General features: G+C 46.1%; 1 protein-coding gene across 4 annotated transcripts in view; it reads right to left on the bottom strand.

Moving 5' to 3' along the window:
• NTRK3 (neurotrophic receptor tyrosine kinase 3) overlaps nucleotides 1-19,965 on the bottom strand; it is a 219,078-nt gene that overhangs the window by 64,723 nt on the left and 134,390 nt on the right. The window contains exon 13 of one of the 4 annotated variants that reach the window (XM_032122346.1): nucleotides 12,780-15,470. The exons of the other annotated variants lie outside the window; for them this stretch is intronic. Within the exon in view, the coding sequence (XP_031978237.1) occupies nucleotides 15,352-15,470 (119 nt within the window). The 3' untranslated portion in view covers nucleotides 12,780-15,351. Of the gene's footprint in view, nucleotides 1-12,779; nucleotides 15,471-19,965 lie in introns of those variants that run through there. 4 annotated transcript variants of the gene reach the window in all.

Here is a 19,965-nt window from a genome sequence, read left to right as displayed (position 1 = left end):
GAGGCAGCAAATTATGCAGAGAGGGATAAAGAGGAGGAGGATCACACAAAGAAATTACTAATCGGATGGGGAGAGCAGCTGGTTCTCATTTAACCCTCCAGGTCTGTGCATGATTGTGCTCCTTTGGCCTGTGCCTGAGTCACAAGTAGGAACGAATTTTGTGCTGGTGCTCCTTGAGGCTGCACACCAAGAGAAATCAACTTTTCCTCCAAGGTTCCCCTCCTTGTAGGAAAAAAAAAAAAAAAGCAGGGGGGTAACAGCAGGGCAGGGCTAGATGAGAAAAAAGGAGCCCAGCAGCACCCTGGGTCCATCCTGCAGAAGGGGATCCCTAAAAGGCAGCGACTCAGCCATGCATTGACTCCAGAGCTGTTCCACGGTGGGATCCAACTTGTTTCCGAGGCACTGTCCAGCCAGCACCACCTTCCTCTCCTTGGCAGAAACAAACCTCTTTGAGGAGTGACAGGTGAAGCGGAAAGAGCTCTCCTTGGGTTAGGCTTTGAAAATCCCTCATCACCAGGAGGTCAGCACTGTTTCAGGAACCCCATGTTCTTGTTAGAGCATCCTTCCCTGATGGCACTGCTTCGCTGCATCCCTGCTGCCTCCTGCCCTCATCGTGGTTATAAGTGAGAATCCATCTTTGGTTTTTGTCTCTGGCACTCCCAGCATGGGGAGAACACGGGGTGATAAAACAATCTATATCTGTCCGTTTGTCTGTCTGTCATCCTTCAGCAACATCTCACACCGTTATGAGCCAGATGGTTGGGGTGAATTTTCACAAAATCCAGCACAAATTTCAATGCGTGCAAGAGGGGGGGAAAAAAAGAATCCTGCAGTTTTCTCCTGTGGCCAAGCATCAGTGTCTGCACCAGAGGAAATATACCCCGTTAATTCTTCTCAAAGGCCCTGGTGAGACTTAAGAAAACATTCTGCAGTGCTGGTAGCCTCAGAAGACATGATTAATTGCAGATGGTGAAAAGGTGCATGTTCAGCTTTAACTGAACTCTGTTTGAAGACTGGATGATTGTTGAGTTGGTATTCAAGGCACATGGGGAAGGCAACCTATGAGGATCTTCAGCTACAAAACCAAGATATTATGTATATATACTTTTTATATTTTATATAGGGCTTAACAGCTTAAATTTAAATGTGTGTTCTGAAGTTTTACAGCAAGAACACGCTGCTAGTGGAAAGGACCAAAATCAGCAAGATTCCTGAGGAAGGTGGGAAAGGGTAATATTGCTTTGCAATTACCTGAGGATGCAGAGGCATAAAAAGAACCTCCCAAAGCTGGCAACAGTGGTTTGTAGATGAATATATGTGAGTGATGCTGCAGAGCACTGAGACAGCTAAAATGGTGGAAAGATATTCAGTACTTTGAGCTGTTTCTCCTCACTAGCCTAGGACAGGTCTCATTTAATCCAAAAATACCTTGAACAAGACAATAGAAGTTGTTTTCCTGAACTGCCTTAATTGGAGGGCCAGCATCAGATATTGGGATGGTAACACGGCAAAATGAGAGGCCAGTGTACACTAATCCAATCCATCAATCTCCCTACAAATCCTGTTTCCTTATTGCAGTCTGAGTTTGGAAAGTGACCCCAAATTCAGCTTGTATTGAAAAGGTCACCTTGAAGTCTTTTCTTTATCAATCAGAGTTTAAATCAAGTCTCTTAACCTTTTCCCAGGGCAGAGATTTTTCAAGCAGGTAGTAGGAAAACCTACCCAGATCAATATCTGAGTGCATATGAGCACCCAGAGTTCAAAACTTCACTCAGACCTCTTGCATTTACACAGCAAGGCTGCAATTCTCCTGCAAACAGAGCTCACATCAAGTCATCTGAAGTCTCCAGACTAGAAATTGGAATTGTAGAGAGTGAAGGAAAAAAAAAAAAAAAAGAAGGGATGAATAATTACCGAGCTGTTAAAAATCACATCTTCGTTTCTGGAAGGAGTTCAACAAACAAAAAATTCCTATGCTGCCCAGTTTGCTTCATTTATCCTTTCTTAATGGATAGTGCTGTTTCTCTGTGGCATAAATTGCGGTTTCTTTCTCTCTGCTTCTCTTCTCTCTCTAGGGATTCCTCTCTCAAACACATCCCAAATCAGGAGAGGCTCTGGGTGTGTTTGGGACCTTGGCCATAGTCATCACAGGTGAAAAATCCTTCAGTTCGTGATGCTACAGCAGGACTCTGGTTCCTGCCTTCAGCATTTTCTTCCAGATCATTAGCAGACATCAAGAAAAACACAGGTGATTAAGAGTGACTTCCAGGACACATCACTTTCAACCTCTTTCCAATTAGAAACACTTTTAGCAGCAACTCTTTTCTGTCTCTTGCTCTTAGGGCAGATTTCTACACAGGCTCTTGTTTTGTCAGTGCATTTGTCAATGCTTTTACCCCTAGTCATTAATTTCAGATGCTGGTCCTTGTGGAACATCTCAGTGTACTATATCCACTGAATTTCCCTGACCTCCCACTACTTCAAGCCGTGTCACTTTGGCCTTCACAGAGCGTTGTTTTCCAGGTGTTCTCCCACAACATCCTTTAAAGTTTAAGCAGATTCCCAAGAATTTCCCAGAGCAAACACACTGCTCTGTTTCCTGTCCCCATCATATCCACCACTTTCCAACTCTCATCCATCTGCCCAATTTTAAACAAGCAAATTAAAATGTCAGCAAAGAGCTTGGCAAGTGGTGTGCATGCCCTCAGGATGTGCTCTCCATCTGTAGAGGATTCTCACCTGGTCCTGTGCCCTTGAACAGCTGCTCACTGACATGAACTCTTCATCTCCATAAAGCTGGATGCAATTTTGGCAGATGAAAATTATTTAATAATCCTTCTCTTATCACTGATTCGGGCTGGCTTTTCTTCTGTCATCAGTGTAAGTTCTCCATATATCACTCTCAAGATAAACACTTTTTCCTCCATACCCTCTGAACCAGCTCACTGTTTTCCTCAAAACCCCAAACCCCTCCTTGATGTGAGGCCAGTTTTGTTGTCTCTGAGATGCTTATGTGCAAAAGGACTTTCCTGCCTGAAATCCACCCTCAGCATCTCTATGGCTGCTGCTTCCCATCCCTTTGTTTCCTCCTGCATTCTTCTTCCTCCCCTCTCCTTTCATTGTGATACTTCAGCAGTGCCCCGTTATGGTCTCAGTCTCTTGCTTAGCCAGCCTGGTGTGTGTCAGTCCCGTCATCCTGCCTTTTATTATCTTTATTTTTACTAGAATGAATGTTTAGGGCAGCCTTCCCAACTGTGTCTGAAAGACCTTCATTAAAGCGTGGCCAGCTTTCTTCCACTCATTTTGCATTCCCTGTAAGCCTGGTCTCCAAAAGGCCACTGGTTTTGTGTGGCTGCCCTTTCTGCAGACCCTCCTCAGCACTTCAACTCTGCAGGGAAAATAATCACTTCAATTTCAAGTGTATTTATTATGGTTGCTCAATTTCCTTTAATCTGTCATTTCTCCTTCTCCTCCCCCCACGATTGCTTTCTTTTCATTGAGCTGTGAGTGCACTGAGGAGGCTTTTACCTCTGACCCTCACTGCCTGCTCCAACCCCATCCCTGCACTGGCTCATGCTGGGCACCTTGTGTACTGATTATTGCTCATTACCGTGTGGCTTAATGAATGTGCCGAGCCCTTTGCAAACAAATGCATGTGTCACAGACAGCAGCTCCCACTGCTGACCCCGCGGGACTAATTGAGGCAGAGAAGACAACACTTTCAGGCACAAATTGCCTGTGCCATCAGCAGTGAGAAGGAAAGAAAGACCGAGAAACTCTCCCAGGCCTTTCTGAGAGAAGGAAACCTTAATGACAGAGTGCCCATGTCTGCCTGAGTCTTGTAAAACAACATATTTCTGGGGAGGGAGAACAATGTTTTTTATGTAGGGGATGCATGTCCCTCCAGTGACAAGGCTGAGTGCAAAACCACAAGCATCCCTTCAGAGCTGGAGCTGTAACAGCCAGAGAAGCCCCAGCTGACAGGAAAACCATCAGCGTTCCTGCCCGTATGTTAAGCTGTGTGAGCACGCACACCTCCCGAGGTTTAATTGGTGTATTAATGTATTAAAGCACTGACACAAACAAACAGGGACTGCTTTCATAAGCTACAAAATCCTTGAGTACATTGTAATTAGCTGGGCTTGTTAAACCACTTAATAAGCAATAGATAGCACGTGTCTGATGCCCCTGCATCTTGGCTCAGAGGGAAAGACAGGCAATTGCTTAAATATGAAATGTGTTCAGTTCTTAGGTGAATCCTAAGAACTGTTCCCCTGGCACAGGGAACTTCTGCTCAAGGCAAACACAGCTGAGACCAACGCCAGGGTCACTCGCTGCAGCCCCCACTCCTCTCCTTGTGTCCTGCTCCCACCAGGCAGCTCCCAGGCTGTGTCCAGGTGGGAAGGGCTGGCACTGGGAACCAGCAAGTCATCACCAGGATTCATATTGTGATCACCCTTTTCCTATTCCCTGAAGAGGCCCAGGAAAGGGGAAAAGTCAGCAGGGACACAGCCAAACCAGGAAAGACAACAGTAGAGTTACCCAGCATCCCTGAATGCAAATGGGCAGGCAGTGCTTTAATTTTATCCCAGATCCCAGCTTACTCCCACAGTGCTAGCACCCGTCCATGTGCCCCTGTGCAGTCCAGCTGGCTATCCAGCTCCAAATTTAACTTTCCCCAGCACATCACCACGCACAACCGCAGCTTTCCGAGAGCGGGCAGAGAAGCTCCCTTAAACACCGCCTCCACCCAAGTCCACCACAGGGATTTGCAGCTCTGCAGCTATTCCTAGATCCCAACTGGATTCTTCTTTTCATCTTTGTTCTGCCTCCTATTCTAGTGCTGAACCCCAGGCCTGCTGCCTTGGAGCTTCCTCCAAATGCTGCATTCATTCATTTTTAAAGGTGACCTTCCAACTTTAAAGGAAGTTAGCAAGACTCGCTGTCTTCATTTGCCCACTCCTTCTTTTCAACCTGCTCTTTATTATGAATTAAAAAGGGGCCTGAAAGGTTTTCTCTATTAAAAAATAAAAGCTTTAGAAAGAGCACATGTTTCCAAATCATTTCTCTCCCAGTTTTTGCAGCAGATGTCTTGCATGTCACGGTGTTTGCTTGCTGCAAACTCTCAGCTGCCAGCCCTGATGCTCTGATTTGGCCACCTACCTGACCTTGTGGGGTGCTTGTCACCCCCACCCCTGGTCACCCTCTCCCTTGTTCTGTCACTGCTGTTTGGCAAAGCAGTGCCCTGAAATGTTCTGGGTGAAAAACAACTTCTGAGTGAGCAGAGTTGGAAGCAGGGTTGTTTTTAACTTGGACCATACCAGACACCCAGGCTAGACTGTGGCCTCATAAGCTCTTGTGCTGGCACAAAAGAAGGGCAGAAAATAAATGAAGTTCTCTTTATTTCACCTTACTGCCAAAAGTGCATTTTACAAGCCCTGGGGCTGTATAGCAATGGAAAGGGGAGGTGTCTCCAGCCCTGAGCAATAAGATTACTCTTGCCAATGAATTGGTGACAGTAATTAAAAAGGAAATAGCAAAGCAACATGAGAGTTTCGTGCTGCTGTGGTACAACATTTTGCCAATTAATCAGGACAAGCAGAACACTAATTTTTACTGTAATGAAACTGATAAAGGAAAGAAAACCACGATCTTATAAATTGAAAGCTCAACTTCCAACTCTTCCTCTTAGATTACAGGATCAAACAAACAACAACAGCAAAGCACAAAGAAAATAAACCCACCAGTCCTTCTTCCTCCCTTTCCACTCTTTTGGCTGTGAGTTCTGCTGCTATCCAGACAGGTTGTGTTGACTACTTCTTTTTGGCAAGAGGTCAGGACATCACAAATCACTGTCATACATCCACACTCTGGGTTTAATCATTGGCATTTGCTTCCATCCAAGAAACTATAGACATTTTCTGAGCTAAGGACATCTGCCTGCCAGGCACGAGGCTCACACCCACAAACTCATTTCACGCTGACCACCAAGTGACCACAAGTGAGCAGGAGCCCTTATTCACAGCTGGCTTGTGCCATACTGAGCCTGGAAGTGCTTGGGTCAATCAGAAAACACCCAGCCTCTCTTCCCAAACCATTCCATAATCTCCACCTGCCGCTGTTTGCCAGACCAAGTGTTAATCCTTAAACCCTGCTTGATACCATAGCATCCCTAGGACTCTTTCATTCTCCTTCCAAGCCAGCATGTCCATGCTTTCCCTGACAGCCCTGCTGTGCTCTCACATGCTCACTAGGACATACACTTTAGCTCTTCAAAAGCCAACCATCAAGCTGCACAGCAAGGGAAGCAGCTGATTATGCTCTTCCTACAATTATCTACTGAAAGTAGGTGAGTAGTTCAGATTTTTAGGAGAAAAAGAGGGCTTCCCAAAGCAAAAGCAAGATTTCAAGGAGGTAGTGCCAGGTCAAGTTTGAGTACAATACATAATGGAAAGCTCCTCGCTTTGTTTCACAGTCTCAGCCTTCCCTTGGCTCTGATGCTCAGTTTTATCTTTGGGCTATAAATGATTCATGGAGCCTTAAAATATATATAATCTATATCTCCTAGAACAAAGAGTCTTCTTTTCAGGGGGTTTTGAGGGAGCAGGGAGCAGCGTCTGTGCTACCTGCACTCAGGCTTGGATGTCCCTTGGGAAAGGACCCTTGTGGTTCCCTGCTTCTTCCCAAACTCAAGCAGCTGCTCTGAGCTTGCAGCTGAGCTCTGTGAGAGACCCCAGGTCAGTCTCTAGGATGCAGGGATGTGCTGCTGGGGGTTTGCAGACCTGCTGTCTGGAATCACACCCAGCTCAGAGGCAGGCTATTCTCATCCATTGCTGGCAGTCCCAGTGCATGGACACCATCAGTGCACTGTGGGGGACTTAAATCATTTATGCAGAATTGCAGATGGGGAAGCTGCAGCAAAAACTTACCTCCATGTCACAGCCTAATCGCCTCAAGGCTTTACCATCCCAACCTCCAATCCTCTGCCTTGGGCTGTGGATCGCATTTAATGAATGTGTTTCTTCCCTTGGAAATCCAACACCACCTTTCCATCATGAATATTTGATTCCTACTACGCGTACAAACACAAACATACACAACCCCCTGCATCATGATCAGCGAGCATCTACTTACTTCTCCAGACAAGGATAACACTTTGGACAACTCCAAGGATGTTATGCCAGTGGCATTTCCTTTCCAACCGAAGAGATGACCATCCTCTGGTTTCTTTTTTAGGAACCTAAACATGGGGCTGGGTAAGATCTGGTGAAATCTCCAACCAGTGTGGACCTGTTCTTACTCAGAAGGGAGCACAGGGAAACGAGAGGTGGAGACGTCTCAGACAGGGAGGGCTTGGAGTCCTCTGTGCCTCATGTCCAGCAAGCTGTGGGATGCCTCCCTCCCTGTGCTGGCCACCAGCAGCCCGGGTGGATGGCAAACTGAGCATCACAGTGCTATAAACTAAATTCATCCAAATAGATTCCTGTGCAGCTCTTCGATTCCAGTGGCCCTTTTGGATCAAAGAGCCAGGTTTCAGTCTGTGCTGTATCTACAGCTCATGATCACCACGTTTCCTTGCTCTTTGGAGTCTTAGATGTCTTCTTTAAAAGGGACATTGTCAATCCTTACCTATTTGGGTGTACATGCCAATACCTTTTATGCTCAAGAGTCTTCTTTGTTTTCTAAGGATGACTCTGTCTTTTTGGTGAGAGATATTCACCTTCCCTTGTGAGACTGCCATTGATATCATTCTGCCCTTTTTTTTTTTTTTTTTGAGGTTCATGCCAGCACCGCTGAATCCAGAGGAGGAAATTTGGCACAACATGAGATGCTTCACACATTACAGCCATGCAGAGAAGCTTAAGGACCTACAGAGAATGTTACCCAACTCCCAAGAGTCCCCTCTGAGCTTAACAGGATTAAACTGAGCTCAGTCTAGTCACAGGATGATACTTCCATCCAAGATACACTGTCAGGGATTTTGTCACCTTCTTCTGAAGCCATGGCTATAAGATCTTCTGTTGGGATTGAGTGGCAAGCATGTCAGATGGCTGCAAAAAAGGCGTTCTCTCTGTGTTGGATGCACTGCTGGCCCCGGGCAGGAGGGTTAAGGCACACCACAGCCTTTTTTTGCTGATTGCTAATGAAAATGAGAGACTGGCACTATCATCAAGTAGCCACCCTTGCAGTTCTGTGCTCTCAAGTTTTCTAAAGGAGTCAGCAGCTATGCCAAACACCTCCCACAGCTCTGCCATACCTGCTGGCATCCCGGCTGCATCCTCCCGTCGCCAGACCTGACCCGAGTGGTCAAACAGGAGCAGCTGTGGGTGTAACCCCGGTCTCCAGCAGCACTTGGCTCTTCTGGTTTTCCACTCCCACACAGCACCAAATCTGCAGCATTTCCAGCCAGAAGAGCCCCTGCTTTCTCCTGAGCAGGGACTGACAGTTTCCCACTGATACTGCCTAGTGCAGTCAGTTATCATTGATGCATTTAGAGCAGATCCATCAAAATAATTCCTGCTGGAGGTCTGAATCCAGCACATTACACACAAGAACTCCCTAGAAGGAGAAAAATGACACTTACCTGTCTTTAAGTGAGGCCCTTCTCAGTCGCCTGCAACGTCTGTGCGTGGTGAGATGTGGTGGCTTTGGGGGACTCGTACCTCTGGAGTTGTTCCAGCAGTGCTGAGCATGTGACTGGAGCTTAAACACTTAAACTTCCAAACCCTCTGGGACTACCCAATAAACAAACATGTCTCAGGAAACACAAAGCAAACCTGCAGCCACCTTCAGGAGCCTCCAGGGGGCTGGACCAGGCACTATCAGGGAAGAAGTGACCGTGCACAACTGCTCCTATCATCCCCAAATATTGCCTGACACTGATACAGCAAACCCAAAATGCTCTGTTGATCCAGAATCTCTCTACAATTGCCAGGCAACAAGGCCTCACGAGGAAACCTGAGCAGAGGTATGACTCTTTAGCCTGGCAAGACGAGCTCACGTGTTTGAGATGTTTGAAATGTGCATGAGCATGATGTCACTGTACATGATTGAGAGTGGCACCAGGGCCTGAATCCTGGCAGGACCAGGCCTTGAACGCATCACCTTGCAAGACCAGGAGCTTCTTCTCTCTTGTAACAGACGTTGCCATGTACTCCACCACCTCACCAGCCTAGTCCATCCCTCCCTCCCTCCCTCTCCCAATTATCTTAATAAACAACCTGGGCACATCTCTGACTCACTTAAGATAATGATGACCTGGCCACAACCAGTTTATTCAGACATCCTGGCAGTTTACCGAGCCTAATGCAAGTCCAGTCTGGCTCTCCCTGCCTCCTCATGAATGAGCCTGACCTCCAGCAGTGGCTGCTCTGCCATCAGTGGATGCAAACCCACACACAGGTCAGACACAGGCTGCTCCCAGAACTCAGACTGGAGCCAGGAAAGCTGCTTTCTCTGAAAACAAGCTCTTAACTGTTCCAAAGGCCTAGGCAATGACAGCTTTTGTTGTCTGCAGAAAGACCTGTTGGGATGGTACTAATCCCAACATAAGAAAAAGAAACATGGGGTTAGGGACAACCCCAAATAACAGATGATTGAAGGGCATCTCTGCATGTTACATTTCTGACTGCCAGTCTGAAACATTCACTCACCCAACCTGAGAGCAAAACTAGCACCTATCACACAACAGGAATATTTGAAGCAAAACCTTGGAGGAAAAATGCCAAATACTCTGAATAATAAACACATGCTTACAGAAAGTCAACTTCTCTGCAGGAATCAGGCACAGATCACAAATGAGTCACTAACAGCAGAGCAAATCATTTAACCAGCACTTAGAACAAATCCCTCCACTTTGTATAGAACAACCAAAATTTATTCCTGCTGATTAGTCAGCAGTTACACTCACAAGTTCAAAATAATACCAAAATTCAAATGTAGTTGTCTTGCAGTTGCACTCTGCTTTACTGCTGGAGAAACTATCATCTTCTCTTTGCGAAGGAATCCTCCTGCAGTTATTTACTGGTGTGTGGGTTGGGATTTATTCTAGCTCTGTGGCATCAGACCACATGCTGGCACCACCAAGGAGCCTGCCTGTCATAAGGAAAGTAGTGGGGACAGCATTGGAGAAACCACAAAAGATACAGGCAAAGCAAAATGTACCACAGCAGCTGAAGATACATCGTCACTTCACCAGGTAAAGCACCTTTTCCAGCTGTGAGTGGGCAGGTCTCCTATCAAACTACACCCACACCTTCAGAGCAGCTCTATGCACTTTCCCACAGTTTGTTAAATTTTCTTTCAACTTGGGCTCTGCAGGCACTGGTAAATACATGGTTAATAATGACTCCTTGACTAATTGCACAAACAACAGAAGCGCTTCCAAATGTTAAGGAAAAAAAAGAAATCACTCAGCATTGATTTCTTGTGTGCTCTCTTGCTGCTGCTCCTCCAAACCCGTGGTTTTTAGCTTTACTACTGTGTCTAGGCCTCTTTATCCTCTGCTAATGCCAGGCTTAACCCTGAGGATCTGCAGCTTGTTCTGGGTACAAATCAGAGCAGAGCAGTGATGCACTGCTGCAGTTTGCTGAATCAGCAGAAGCAGCTTCCTCTGACTCCCCACAGCTCCCAGGAATTCCCTGGACAGCAGGACACAGATACAGGGAAAGAACAAAGACCTGGTGGTAGAAAAAAAACACCAAACCACCACCTTCAAAACAAGCTCAAGCCTCTTGGGAGAGAAGGTGTGACTCCTCAAAAGCACATCTAAATGAACAAAAGAGCAGCAAATAACGTCAGTATTCAATGCAATGTGGGTAAGCAGCTGTGGAGACTCAATATACCCTGATCATGACCTACAACATCCCACACACCAGACACTGCCCTGCAGCAAGTCTGAGCCCAAGGTCCCACACACTGATTCCACCCTGGAGCGAGCTACAATGCCAGAAACACACTGTGCCCATCGTGCTGCCTCCAAGCAGGAACTAAAAGAAACACGACTGCATCTTTTTAAAGTCCAAGTACAATGAGCCGAAACTTTGTTCCTCTGCTTATTCACACACAGGCTCCACACTCAATAAGACCTGAGGAGGCAGGGTTGTGATGTTCAGGAGGAGCAGATCATTCCTGCTAGAGGTCCACTACTTGCACCCTATGAAACCAGCATCCCAAGCTCCTTCAGCAACAACTCCGTCATCAGCCCAAGAGTCATTTGAAGCCAGAGTGGGGAGGGTGAGCAGCACAGCATTATCAATTCACGGTCCAGCTGTCATGAAGAGCATGGAGCCTTCACATGGGTACATCAGGCAACAGAGACAACCAAGAAGCAAGAACATGAAGAAGCAAGTGCCCAAGCCCTCTGCAATGCCTGCCAGAGCCCATAGTTAAACCAGCTGCTTTTGAACTGACAGCATCAAAAATATTGTAGCAACTCATATGTAAGGAGTCAGTTGCCCTGAAACACAAAGCAAAGTGAACCAAGGCTGACCATACCAGCCACCTGAGTAATTGGCTAATCAAGCACTGTTTGCAATGTTTCTGGGCTGTGAAACCTGATAACAGACCCTGCAGTAGTGGGGAAGAAAAGACAGAGCTTCCAAACCCCATGCTTGTTTCCCACACCTCAGAAAGGAAAAGGAGACAGGGATGGAATCCAGTGCAGCTCAGCTGCTCATCCCTTGTGTAAGGCTATGTCAGGAGACAACCATTTGTCTCAGGCACTGCAGACATTCCTGGGAAGGTAAAGGTCTCAGGCATCACCTAATCCTGTGAACCACAGCAGCCCATCACTCCTGGAGACACACTCATTAGAAGGGAAGGTCATGCAGAAATTCACCCACAGCATCATTTTGAGACATTTGCTTGAAAGTCATGTCAGGAAGTTACAGGAACAGAAGGATGCTGGAAAACATGTTTTTAATTTGCTCATCAAAACTCTCACCAGGTTTTCTATGAGGGTTGCAGCACCATGCACCAATATGTGCTCAAACACACCCCTGACCTCATGTCCACAGTCACCTGCAGATTGGCACAGCAGCTTTTAGTTACATCAGTGACATCTCCTGTTAATAATTCTAAGACGCAACCACTAAGACACACCCTCATGACAAGTCCCACACGCTGCAGAATGGTTCCTCTCTCCTCCTGGAGCATCCAACCACCCGGACATGAACTCCTGATGAGGAACCTGAGTACAGCACTCATTTGTACCCCACTCCCTCTACACCAAATAAGTCCTTGACAGCTTAGCACAAGGTTAATTGTTGCTGAGGAGGGGACAACAATCTAACACCCAACACGTGATCAATTTGCACAGCCAAGCAAGGAGACCTGAAGCAACAGCACGTCCTGAAACACTGCAGCCAGAACAATCTTTTACTGTCAAGCTCCCTGTGAGATAAGGCTTCTAATAAAACTTTTTCCACTAACGATAGAAACTTGTCTTGGCAAATCCTGACACAATCTCCTGCAGTACCAGCTTGTCCCTGAGAATATGACCATTTTATGCTACAAAAACCAACAAGTTGTCAACTGCGATCATTAGCAGCTAAGCTCTCAGGCAAGAAAACGTTGTGCCTGATGAGAGTGACAGAAACAAGAGCTCCACCTGAGCAGTGTTCCCATCATAACTGTAAATCCCACCCTCCACACCCACCAGAGAAGGAAACAAACCAAACTCCCCACACATGGACCATCTCACGAAGAAGTAGACTATAGGACATGTCATTCTGAACATTTATTTATTTTGTCTTCAAAGAAGAGGCCTGGTGCAGCTGTTTCGTTAGAAAATAAAGTGTTTATTAAGAAACTAGACATTGAACACCCCTATAGTCTCTGTGAAAAGGGACCGTCCCATTTCCCATTAGCACAGGATGATAGTTATGGCAAGATAAGAATGCTCAAAGATGGAGGAATCTCATTGACAGAAAATGAGGTAATGATTTACAATAATTAAAAATAAAATAAAATTTTAAAAAGAAACATCCTTAGACTTGCTACTTAAAGCCACCAATCGCAAACAGCCACGACTGGCTTTCGTTCTCAGCAGTGAGGAACCAGAGACTTTAATTGGTGTTAAACAAATTGAAACATCGATCACAGTGGGGAGAACTGCTTTTAATTATGTTGTACGGTCCGGAGGATTTCTTCTAAGCAGAGATGGACCTGAGCTGCAAAATTCAACCCTTCCTCTGCTAGGGTGTTTGGATATAGGCTTCTGGTCCAGGCCCACAGATGCATCTCTACGACTGATACACACAGTTGAGAGCAGAGTCCCCTGAACAGTGCTAGGGAGAGGAGACAGTTCAGACGGACAAGACATCCCCAGGTCAGGTGGGCGACTCCCAGGAGATGGGGAAATTCAGTTCAGACAAGCACCCAGTGATTCACACGCTCGGCGAAGCTCCTCCTCACTCTGTGAATCTGCAGAATTGAGGTGTCAATGGCACATGGCCGCAGGTCCTCTCTGGCAGTGCACCTCTGGCATTTCCAGCTCCGATGCGGGCAGGAAACGTTGTTGGGAGATTTGGTCATGGTTTCTGAAGCCATCCAACCTGAGCCAGGTCTCCTCGCACTAACGCAGGTGCCCCCCTAAGGCATGTCCGTTAACTTAAAGCACTCTGCCACCATCTCTCCAGTACTCTTCTATTGCACTTTACCTTTTTATGCCAACGAACCAGGAGAAGAAGCAAGAGAATGGAATATTCCCAGGGATATCCCTATGGGACAGCTGATAATAAAACCTCCCGGCAATCTCCAGGGTGGTTCATGCAGATCACCTGTAAAGGCAGGATGAAGCAGAACATCCATTCTGAGGCTTCTGCCCAGTTCTGGTGGAGAGGGACCGTGACTCTTTCCACTGGCAGTGACCCTTGAGGGCTGGTGATTTAGAGACACCCCTGATGTGATAAGGTCATCTCGGGCCACCAAGAAGGCAAGCAAAGCTGAGTGGCTGGTGAGCAAGCTCCTGGTCCAATATTCCTCTCAAAAGGATCTGGCCACACCTGAAGCTATTGGAATATTTTTTGTCCTCTAGAGAAAATCTGCTTTGCTTATAGGTTATCACAGATATGTATGAGCAAATCTGTATTTCTCATACATGTGACATCCAGAGAGTCCAAGGAAAGCCCTGCAAGTTGCCACGAGGGCAGCTGGCTTCTCTTGAGGACAGGATGAGAGGGTTTACTTTTCCATCTGAGAGGCTTTGGATGAAGTAAGACAAAAGTGGGATAGGAGTTGGGGAGAGAATACAAATATCGGCCGGAACAGGATCGATACTCCTGTTTTTGCCAGAGAAGCAACAGAATACTTTTTTTTTTCCTCTCCTTCAGTCAGCCAGCCTTGAGCTGATGGTTCTGGGTACGCGACTGGGTTACAATCAATCTCTAGTGGGGTGGGAATACAGGGGAGAGCTAAAGGGGGCTGGAAAAGGCCCAGCAATGGGACCTGCGTGCGTCTGATATGCTTTTCCACTTTGCTTACTGCTCTAGTCCTGGCAAGGACACAGACCCTCCTGCGCTATGGATTCTCCATCCATGCGGGAAGTCCAGGCAACTCCTCAGATAAAGCTCATCATTTAAGCAGCAGGGAGAGACCAGAGTACGACAACGATATAGTCAGATCCAACGAGCCGCTCTAACACACACAGACAGACAAACAAAAGAAGCCTCCTAGAACATGTGCACTTCAAAGATAACCACACTCTCTTCCTGTCAGAGAAGTAAGATACTTTTTTTTTTTCTTTCCATCCTCATTCCTTCCAACATTATTTTCTGTGCAAGAACTGGGAGCAGGGCTGCCTTTGTTCTTACCAAAAGTCTTCATTCTGCTTTAGTTTCTTCCAGGCTCCCCGCCTCGGCTCGCTCTGGGAGACCTCCCATGGCGGTGCCACGTAAGAGGTGATGGCAGCATTCACTGGGTGTTGCGAAGACACAAGCTTACAAGGAAAACTCCAAGCAGGGAGGACATGACTAAAGATGTCAGTTTGGTTGGCTTGGTTGGTTTTTTTTTGTTTTGTGTTTTATTTTAAAGCAAAAGTACAATTATTTACTGTGTTATTAGGATGACTCCTTTCAACTGGGTTTTAATTCTCTTTATTTGCTCTCATTGCTGCTGTTGTGCCTTGCAGGAATATTTAACGAACACAGCGACCATTGGAGGAAAAGAACAACCCTGTTATCTGGTGACAGAAAACCACAGTTTCAGTTGGCTTTAACGTGTGTACAGGCAGGGCTGTAGAGTCCTATTAGGAGGAGACCTCAATCCATACAGACCACGCTTACTGCTTCCCACCATTTTGAGGGCACAGCCTATAAACTTGACATCAGAACAGGGACTTTTAAGGAGTTTTTAAAAGCCATGACGTCCTTTGCTGAAATAAACACTGACATCCTCAACATAAATGCCTTGGTTAAGAGGTTTGGAATGTCCAGGGAGGCTTATTGGATTCAACATAATTTCTCTGAAACCTAAAGGGGGAAAAAAAACAGAAAAAAGAAAAAAGCAAAATAAAGTAAACGAAAAAACAAAAAAGAGCAAAACTAGAAAAAAAGAGAGAGATATCGACACACATGTAATTATATAAAAAAGAACCAAATGAATAACTAGCAAACGGCTGCCATTAAATTAAAGCCAAAATGTCCTCTCCAGGCAGGGCTACCTCACTCTGTCTTTCCATAAAGAACAGGCAATCATTTCATGTGGAGCGTGCAGGCACAAGTGCTCTGAGGACAAGGGGCATGCAAGAGGTCTGGACAGACAACTGGGAACAACTCTTTTCTAGAGGTTCCCACTAAGTCCAAATTCCTACCTAGTCCATCTTTTCCCTAGGCAGACAGCGAGGAATAGGGAGACTCCTTTCTGTGTCTACTTTTCTCTCATGATTTATCTCATCTGGCATAACATTCCTGAAATCAAAAAGTACCATTGCAAGGCTGGGGAGACCTGACTCTCATAACCCCACAGACCTTTCTTCATCCCAGCTGTCCCATCTACACCAAACCCTGCATGCTGGAGGCATCTTCTCCTCACACAACCCCACCTCTCTAAAGGTGATCTGAAGGTTTAGGATTTGCCAGAAACACTGGCCAGAGGAAAAAGAAAAATAAGGGGAGCAGAGATCATAGGCAAGCTCCTTCCTGCAGTCCAACAAACTTGCTGGGCAAATATAATGTTTTAAAGGGCTGTATCAGACATCTCTTCAGAATGTCCCTGCCTTGGGATGCTCCAGACAGCAAAATTCACTTTTTTGCCACGACCAAGATGTGCATGGCAGGATCTTGGGCATTGCTGTCACCTATCCCAAGTTCTTATGGGTCTAAAGGGTTTTCCCAAGAAGATTGGTGGGATGTCTTGGCTACATAATTGCTCTAAGATCTGGAAAATCCTCCTGCACCTCATACAGTCACAGGATCCTGACCAAATCAGCTAAGTTAACTCAAGTCTGGCATCACTAGGGCAGCATGGGGCAGCTCGGATGCCATTAAGAATTGATCTCAGTAGGAGGAGTGCTTTTTAATAGGCTAGGAAATTTTCTCACACAAAATCTACGCCAGCCAGAAGATTTTTCCTCTCCTATTTCTTCTTTCTATTTCGTCTTTTACATCTATTTATATTTCTCCACTGCACTATCTTACTCCATGTGCACATCAAACACATGCTTCCTTTGACGGACCTGAGGATGCAGACAAAAGCTGTTTGTTTGGTTTGGAACTGTTTAAACTTGTTTGGGGGAAGCAATCTGTTATTCTCAGTGGCCCTTAAAGGCCAATCCACATGGGAGAGTAAGCCAGGCTCAGCTCCGGTTCATGTGCCATAAACAAGATTCATAGGCAAATTCCAAGCGTTGAAATATCATTAGTAGTGAGAAAGAGCCCAGCTCAACTCTCACGGTTTAAAGTGATCAGAGTCACCGGGACACAAATAAACATGGCATCCCTGAACGTCACTATTTATCGTGTTTTGTTTTTCACCATGTAAATATATTTTATGGCCGCCAAAGGATAGCTGGGAAAGTCTATCCTCACCAACACCCAGTATCTCCAAGGAGAACTCCAGTCTGCTTTATTTTCTTTGCGTTCCTTAGCTCTGCTAAATTAAGGCAATTTCACTTCTGCCGGACCACATCCAACAGACCTAAAAACCCACTGGAGACACACAGCCCCAGTGAAGGGACATGTGAAAGATCAGCAAGACTTAAGGCTGGGGACACCAAGGGCTTTGCTCTCTGTCACCAGTGCTGTGCTGTGAATCCCAGCTGCAGGGATCTCCAGTGACAGCAGAACGGGGCTGCAGTGGGGGTGACCCCACCACTGACACAGAGGGGCTGCCGAGGGACGACGAGGAGCGTGGCAGGAGGACAGCCCACGTTTCTGGAGCTGAAGGGCTGAACACACATCCCGCTGGCTTGGGAAAGCAATGAAGCACCGGTCCTTTTGGCATCCTCTCCTTCTGATTTATCAAAGTCCCCAAAGAATCTGAAAAAAAACATGCTTCTCTCCTGGCTGGTTTTCTCTTTCTTCCTCCCTGCTGTTTCCCATATTGTACTGCTACCTTTAACCCCATTCTCTTGTATGGAGCAGAAACCAACAAGGCTCTTGCTAGGTTTATGTCTTCGCTGACGGGTGTGAGATGGATGATGCTCACAGAGATGTCCAGGGTTAAAATGGGTGAATTTCAACAGGTTCAGAGTTTGGATGCTGCTATGACAAATGTCATCTACCATCACAGCTATTAACTTCTGAAAAACTGGCTTGGAAATGTCTTAAAAAATGTGGGGGCTTTTCTTTACTTTTTTTTTTGCTTTCTTTTCCAAAGGAAAAAAAAAGGAGAAATAGGAGTGTTCAACTTCCAAGAAGGAGTTGGGGAAATTTTAAAAACAGTAACTTTTTGTGGAGTTTCACATTTGTCAGTGCCAGCTGGAAAATGGGAGGAAAAATATTATCTTTGACATTGGTTGTAGATTTGTAGGGAAACTCCAACATGCAAGACTGAAAATAGTAAGGAGGTCAAAATCCCCACCCTGTAGATTGAAATCAAAACCATCTCCAAAGAACTACAAAATTGGGAAGGGGAAGGGGAAGGGTCTGACATACTAGACTTTTTGCTTCTCCCAGTTCTAGTGACATCACTTTTTAAATTAAAACATAATACTGTCTCTACTAATAGTCATAGCATGGTAGTGGAATAAATGTATGGAGAGTGTTGGAGAACAGGGAAGGAGGAATGAGCTCGTATTTTCTGTGCAGCTCTAACAGCTTGAGATGGAGGGAGCAGATGGGGCATTTCTCTAAGCAGGCTGGATGGATGTGGCAATGAAAGGACAAGAAAATTGAAAGCAACCAAACCATGCAATCAGTTTTTGTCCTCAACTCCGGCCATCCACTTAGTCCTCCAGAGCTGTCTTGTGTTTCCCAACACCCTGGCTAGTGGGTTTTGGCCACTCTGCCCCATGCCCGTACCAATCCAGCCTATGGACAGTGCCCTGCCAGGAACACACTTCCTCCACTGAGAGAGCAAGACTAAGGAGAAAAAACAAGATAATTTCAGCTTTCCTTCCCTGTTTGCCTTCTGGCAAAATTGTCACTACTCAGATCAAGCAGGCTTTGGAGACCTGAGGCTGCTCCACATCACCTGAGAGGAGCAGCAGGGATTGTGACATGGGGAGGCGAGGGAATGACGCAGAAAATGATGCACTACTCCTCACAGTACCCCTATCTGCCACAGCGGGAGGGGTGCAGACCTGTTCCGAAACACAGGGGTGGAAACTGCTTCTGAAACAGCAATATAAACTGCTGTGGGAACGGATGAGAAAAGCAACGGGATGCCGCATAACGCCCGGCAAAAATGGGTTAAACAAAAATAGCAAATTAAGGGCAACAAGCTGGCCAAACATAACTCTGCTATTCATGCAGCTCACATTAGGCAACGGAGCTTTGAGCTCTCTTCTGTGTTACAGCAGAATTTATGATAGAAAGGAAAAGCAGTAGGAGACTCCAACAACAGTGTACATTTTATCTTTGTCTATGCACAGATATGAAGCATGAATAGCATCAAAGAAAGCATGAAAACCATCAAGCCTGGCCCACACCCTGAGCAAAGGAAATAGCCATCCCTCTAGTCGAATCAGCACTGCTGTGTCTATATCTGAGGGGGAAGCAACACAACAACCCGGGTTTCCTGTCATGGATGGGTTCATCTGCTAGGCTAGGAAACAAAACCTTCTTTTTTTCCTTCTCCTCACAGCATGTAACAGGGTGAGATGCAACCCAGCCGAAGGCCTCGCTTGCCACAACAAAGCAGGTCATGGAACCTCAGCAGAAACACACTGTGAGGTTCTCTCTGATGCTCTCAGCTGCAGATAAGCACATCATCTCCTCTACCATGCAAGGAAAAGTCAAAGAGCCCAGACCTCCTCTCATTTACACCAGTACAACAGTGTGGATCACAATGGAGAACCGCAAGAAAATTCAGTCCACAGATGAATTTCACACTGATAACACAGACCTCAAGAAGATCTTCAAGTAGATAACACCCCTTCTTAGATTAGAAAGGCTCTGAGAGCTACAGAAATACTTATAATTATTTGTTTTTATGGAAACAGGGTCCTTATTCCCCTCCACAGCAGCTCACCTTGTATCTGTTTTCATTTTCCATGGTTAAACCTCTGTCATAAGAGTCTCCCACTTTAATCAATGAGATTTGACGTCACAGGAAACCTCTTGGGAATGTGCTAGATGGAGCTCTAGCTACAGCTTGTACCATCTTCTTGTGCTTGTCAACAGCCCAAAATTGCAAGCAGAGGATCACAGCATTGCAAGTGTTTTTGAGGGCAGCGAAAGGAAGAGATGGGCCGAGAGCAAGAGAAAAGCGGAAGCAGATGGATCCAGAAGATCCCATTTCCACATAAAGTTCTCTAATGTTTGGCTAGAGCAGAGGAAGGGGTAGGAGAATTCTGCAGGCACT

The sequence above is a fragment of the Corvus moneduloides genome, chromosome 13 (assembly GCF_009650955.1).
Source record: "Corvus moneduloides isolate bCorMon1 chromosome 13, bCorMon1.pri, whole genome shotgun sequence".
Taxonomy (NCBI): Eukaryota; Metazoa; Chordata; class Aves; order Passeriformes; family Corvidae; genus Corvus; species Corvus moneduloides.
Note: the sequence above shows the minus strand (reverse complement) of the source record. Positions and strands in the feature narration are given on the sequence as shown.